Genomic DNA, 5,971 nt, shown 5'->3' on the forward strand with positions numbered 1-5,971 from the left:
TTTTGCGATATGTGGGCCTCCCACCGCCGTGGCCTCCCCTGCTGCCGGACGCGCAAGCCCAGCGGCCACGGCTCACGGGCCCAGCCGCCCCGCGGCACGTGGGATCCTCCCGGACCGGGGCACGAACCCGCATCCCCCGCATCGGCAGGCGGACTCCCAACCGCTGCGCCACCAGGGAGGCCCTCTGTTCATTTTTGAAAAAGTGTCTGCCATGTACCTGAGTCTCAGTATCCTTGGTTTATCTATTCATTTTTTGTTGTAATGTACTATTTCTACCCATGGTTGTTTCAAAGGGGTGAAATGCTGTTTTATTGATTCCTTAAGCTAGAAAGGCAGTAATGTGTTTCACATATTTCCAAAGTATTTTTCTGGAGATTGAAGGTGAGGGAACTATGGTTTAGGGCCAGAAACTTCCCAAATATCTGACTGTTTGTGTTAGATGAAGTAGAAAAGAAGTGCCTTATCAGATAGTCTGCTTGAGAAGTATCTTACATATATACAAGAGGTCTGCTAAAAGCATATATACAAGAGGTCTTCTAAAAACATTTTACAGGCAGCTTTCCTTGTGTTTGAGTGACAGCTTCCCAAAAATTTGTGTTCCTATGCATAAAGATGTCTTTGGTGGACTTGGGGAAGAGGTTGCTAGAAGCAGCAAGAAAAGGCCAAGATGATGAAGTGAGAACATTGATGGCAAATGGTGCCCCATTCACCACAGACTGGGTAAGCTCTCTTAATTATTCCCAGTATGCACTGTTACCAACCTTTTTCATAAAGGCTAAACAGTCTGTACTGATTTTTCTTCATTCTGTTTCTGCCTCAGTCTCCTTACAAGCATTTCATTTTCTTTGCCTCATCTGAATATGTGGTTTTCCTTTTCTTTTAGTTTCCAAATTGAAATAATCTCCTGTGGATATATGGGTGGTAATTGTAAGATACTATATACTTGTGACTTTCTATAATGTTTTTTTTTTTTAATTATTTATTTATTTTTGGCTGCATCGGGTCTTCGTTGCTGCTTGCGGTCTTTCTCTAGTTGCAGAGAGCGGGGGCTACTCTTTGTTGTGGCGAGCAGGCTTCTCACTGCGGTGGCTTCTCTTGTTGTGGAGCACAGGCTCTAGTTGCGTGGGCTCTAGTAGTTGTGGCCCGCAGGCTTAGTTGCTCCGCGGCATGTGGGATCTTACCGGACCAGGGATCGAACGTTTCCCCTGCATTGGCAGGGGGATTCTTAACCACTGCGCCACCAGGGAAGCCCTATAATGTTTTAATTTTTAGAGTATTTTCTAAAGGTTTACTTCTCCCTGGAGTGTACTTGGGTTATAGGCTATAAATAGCTAGAAATTAAACAAAATCAGTGTACTGAGTGCATTTCTAAACTAATGAAACTCCTTGTTTCCTTTTCTCTAAAATGTCCTCATTAATAAGGAATAGCCTAGCCATTTTGTTTCCTTTACCACTGTTAAAAAACATTAAAGAGAAAGGTGTAATTTCATGAGTTCAGACAGTCAACTTGGAGAGCTGAGTGTCAGAAGATCCAGGTCCCGGTTATAACATGGGTTTGCTTAGTATTCATAGATTTTGTAAGCATTGCCTAATTTTAACAATTCGGTAAGCACTGTCCTCTGTTCTGGGGTGATTAATTCATAACTTTAGAGGCCAGCAGTTTCTTAGCACTTCACAAAAAGGAAGAAAGGAAACCAATGAGATTAGCATTTCTATAAATAGGCCTGAAAAGAGCAATGTGAATTAAATCCAATCAGGTAAAGAGAGTGAATATATGAAAAGCAAAGAATAAACGAAATAGGTTTTAAAATAGAGAGCATAACATGAAAAAGGAATAGATCTCTGGCCAAAATGGATGCTGATAGATAACTGTGATTAGTAACAAGACTTACTTTGAGATGATACAGACTTGCTTATTGCTATTGACACACCATTGCTATTTTTTTCTGCGGGGTGCGGGGGGCACTTCATCTCATCAGTATTTTTGCTTTGCTTTACTGTGGTAACAAACTTCTATTTCAACCAATTAAATTTGTACCCTAAATTTCACATATAACTTTCTAGTCTCTGCCCTTTTCCTAGAATTGTTTTGAACTTGCCTATCCCTTCCCTTTATCCCTGACTCAGAATGCTCTTTTCTATCCATTTTTTTAAACCTTCTTCTAAGCCCTATTTAAAATCATACCCTTTATGGAATTTTACCTGGTAAGTCTACCTGACTTAAATCCATTATACTTAGCGCTTCTTTAATTGGTTGTATATTTATTTGTCCATTAGTGTATTAATTTTAATGAAATAATTTCTTCAGCTTATCTGTCCAGCCAGATTCTTTCTCCAAGGACAGGAACCTAGGCGTCACCTGTTGTTCATTGGTATCCCTCCAGTAATGATTTAGGACTCTGCACACAGTTGATATTAAATGAGTATTATTTTCCCACAGCTTGGAACATCACCCCTCCACCTTGCAGCCCAGTATGGTCATTATTCCACAGCAGAAGTGCTCCTTCGAGCAGGCGTTAGCAGGGATGCCCGGACCAAAGTGGACAGGACCCCCTTGCACATGGCTGCAGCTGATGGACATGCACACATCGTGGAACTACTTGTTAGGGTAAAGCAAGAAGAGTGAGGGGGTCTATATTATAAAAAAGACAAATACCTCCCTGTATTTTTACTTCAACAGGTGGTAGGAAACTAGGTTGGGGAAGATTAAGTTTAGGACAGTTTATAGCATTGAATTGCATCTCTTTCAAGAGTCATCATGGCTATGAGGATTTTATTTTCTAAGTTTTTAAAGGCTAAACAGACTTTATTGATCTTTCTTCATTTTTCTTCTGCAGGTGTTCTCTGATCTTATGCCTATTTTTTCAGGCACTCAGCTCTCTGTTAATAAATGCAACAAAAATCTGTTCTTTTCCCCTTCTCTCCCATCTGTTATAATTTCCAACTATGTCCTTAAAAGGTCCTCTCATTTAAGGCATTGTGTCTATCAGCATTGAGGAGAATTTGAATTCAGGAGACATGTTTTTCCCTTTGATATTTCTTAAACATTTCTAAATTTGAATATGTGTAATCTCTATGGAAATCCTCTGTATATGGTGATGGGATATTGTACCTGTGCTACTGTAACCAGTGTCTCTTTAAAAAAAATTACTTTTCTATGACAGAATGGTGCAGATGTGAATGCCAAGGACATGCTGAAGATGACAGCTTTGCACTGGGCCACAGAGCACCACCATCGAGATGTTGTAGAGCTACTTATCAAATATGGAGCTGATGTCCATGCTTTCAGCAAGTTTGATAAATCTGCCTTTGACATAGCCCTGGAGAAAAACAATGCTGAGATTCTGGTCATCCTTCAGGTCCTGTTCTTTTTATACACCACAGTATACTTCAGTTGAAGTTAAGGATTTTCTGTAGGAGCTGAATCAAAACTGAATTTTCTCTATCTTATCAAAGTAATACTTCCATTATGTCTCAATCTTGTGACTCAGTGTCATTAGTATCTTTAAAAAAAAATAATATTCTATAAAGCCCTGAATTATTCATGGTGATTGAAGAACAGTGTTGTGGCCAGTACAAAAATAAGTTTTTATTTGGCTTTAGAGTATTTTTTCTCCATGAAAATTTCCCTTTCTAATTAAACTTGACTTGGGATAATATTAAAAACCTCTTTATGTTTTATGAATATACATCAGCTCTTGTGAGATAGTACATAGCTCTAAAGCATATTGAGTCATAAGAAAGCCATCTCAGAATTAAAAATCAGCTGTGATGATATCATGCATTGATTTCCTAAGCCAGCACTGGTATATCAGGAAATAACATGATGAGAGATACAAAGATTAGTAGGACATAGCCCTGTCCTTGGAGTGTTTACAGTATGATGAAGGTAAAGACAAGATATAAAGCATTACAGTGCTATGGTGGTAAACAGATACCTAGTAAGTATTACAGGAGGGAGTATTGATAATGCTTAAGGCAAGGATTAAAGTATATGTAGGCTCTGAACTGAGTTTTGAAGGAGTAGTAGGCAGAGGTGTGAGAAGATGATATTCTAGGCTAGAAAAAGCGAATCAAAGACAGAGGTGGGAAAGGACATGGAATATTCAGGAAAGAGTAAGTAGTTCTGTGACCAGAGATTGGGCAAGAAAAGCAGAGTTTGGGAGTGGCAGGAGCTAAGGCTTGAGAGGCTGAGTTCTGAACATAGGGTTGTTAGATGGCATGCAAAAGAGTATGGACTATTGGGCTTCCCTGGTGGCGCAGTGGTTGAGAGTCTACCTGCTGATGTAGGGGATGCGTCTGGGAAGATCCCACGTGCCACGGAGCAGCTGGGCCCGTGAGCCATGGCCGCTGAGCCTGCATGTCTGGACTGCAACGGGAGAGGCCACAACAGTGAGAGGCCCGCATACAGCGAAAAAAAAAAAAAAAAAAAACGGATGCGTCTGGGAAGATCCCACGTGCCACGGAGCAGCTGGGCCCGTGAGCCATGGCCGCTGAGCCTGCATGTCTGGACTGCAACGGGAGAGGCCACAACAGTGAGAGGCCCGCATACAGCGAAAAAAAAAAAAAAAAAGAATATGGACTATTTTGTGGGCAAGGGGGATCCAATAGAAGCTTTTAAGTTGAGAATTGATACAATAAGATTTTTTAAAACATGATTGTTTGGAGTGTGGTACAGACTTGAGAGAGAAGACACTTAATGCTGAAGGCCTTCATTAGGCCAGGCAAGAGCCAATGAAAGCTTGAATTAAGGAAGTGATAATGGAGGGTAAAGAAGGAATTTTACAGTAATCAGAGAATGAATAATCCATTTCAATTGAAGCTCTTAGCAAGGGGATAATTATATGTAAAAAAATAGCGATTTCTACTGTATTATCAGTGGTTGGTTGGTTTTTTCTGACATATGGTTCCCTATAGACTGGTTATTCTCTTCAACTTTCAATTCCTTGTTTAGAGCCCTTTTATAATTTGACTGTTTTTTAGTAGTGATCATGTTTGTAGAAAACTGCTTATGAAAGTAAAAAAATAAAATAAAGATAAGCATCTTTATACCGAAATTGTGCAGATATCTCTAGAAGCAGAAGTGCAGCATATGGAACTAGACTTTAAAATCCGGCACACATTTATTTGCTTGTTATATATTCTCTTAGGGATTTCTTCAATGGCAGAATGGAATAAGTAGTTGGACAAAACTCTGGAGAATATTGTTCTCTGTAGATTCTCTGCAGGGATCTCCAGCTAGCACATTGTCTTGTACATAATTGATCATAGAATATTAGTGCTGGAAATTACTTTTTAGGCCACCCCCTTTATTTTTCAAATTAAAAACCAATATCCGGAGAGGTTAAGTGAATTGTCTAGAAGTTTTTGCAAATAATAACGCCTTTTTATTTTTTTCTAAAGTAGAGATAAGCTTGGGAAAGCAATCTAATGTCTCTGTTGCCCTGGTTTGAGAAAAAACAGTCGTCTTAATGAGAACTGTGAGGTCCCTGGGACATTGTGCACCGGAACTAGTTCTGCTTGACAGAGCATTGTGGGGGGGCTGTTCAGTAACTGTATAACTAAGGCTGGTTAGTAAGTGTTCTGACTTTGAAATATCTTGCATTGTTTTATAGGAAGCAATGCAGAATCAGGTGAATGCTAATCCTGAGAGAGCCAACCCTGTGACTATGGGTACCCCATTCATCTTCACGTCAGGAGAAGTTGTCAACCTTGCAAGCCTTGTTTCTTCAGCCAGCACCAAAACAACCTCAGGTAATGTTCTGATAATGTGACATTTATCTTAGACTTAAAATGAACAGAATTACAGGTTTTCTTATGAGATGAATAGGTACCCTGTCTGATACCCACTCCTTTATTAAAATATTCCTCAAATGGAAGATTTATAATAGATTTAAAAGCTAATGCACTGGGCTTCCCTGGTGGCGCGGTGGTTGAGAGTCCGCCTGCCGATGCAGGGGACGCGGGTTCG

The 5,971-nt window shown here is 40.1% G+C and overlaps 1 protein-coding gene across 1 annotated transcript in view; it reads left to right on the forward strand.

Annotated features, from left to right (window-relative positions):
• GABPB2 (GA binding protein transcription factor subunit beta 2) overlaps positions 1-5,971 on the forward strand; it is a 23,739-nt gene that overhangs the window by 3,979 nt on the left and 13,789 nt on the right. Inside the window, exons 2-5 of the mRNA XM_007460248.1 lie at positions 613-720; positions 2,441-2,608; positions 3,165-3,359; positions 5,616-5,754. Of these exons, the coding sequence (XP_007460310.1) occupies positions 613-720; positions 2,441-2,608; positions 3,165-3,359; positions 5,616-5,754 (610 nt within the window). The remainder of the gene's footprint in view (positions 1-612; positions 721-2,440; positions 2,609-3,164; positions 3,360-5,615; positions 5,755-5,971) is intronic.

This window comes from Lipotes vexillifer, unplaced genomic scaffold (genome assembly GCF_000442215.2).
Source record: "Lipotes vexillifer unplaced genomic scaffold, Lipotes_vexillifer_v1.1 scaffold209, whole genome shotgun sequence".
In the NCBI taxonomy this organism is placed as follows: Eukaryota; Metazoa; Chordata; class Mammalia; order Artiodactyla; family Lipotidae; genus Lipotes; species Lipotes vexillifer.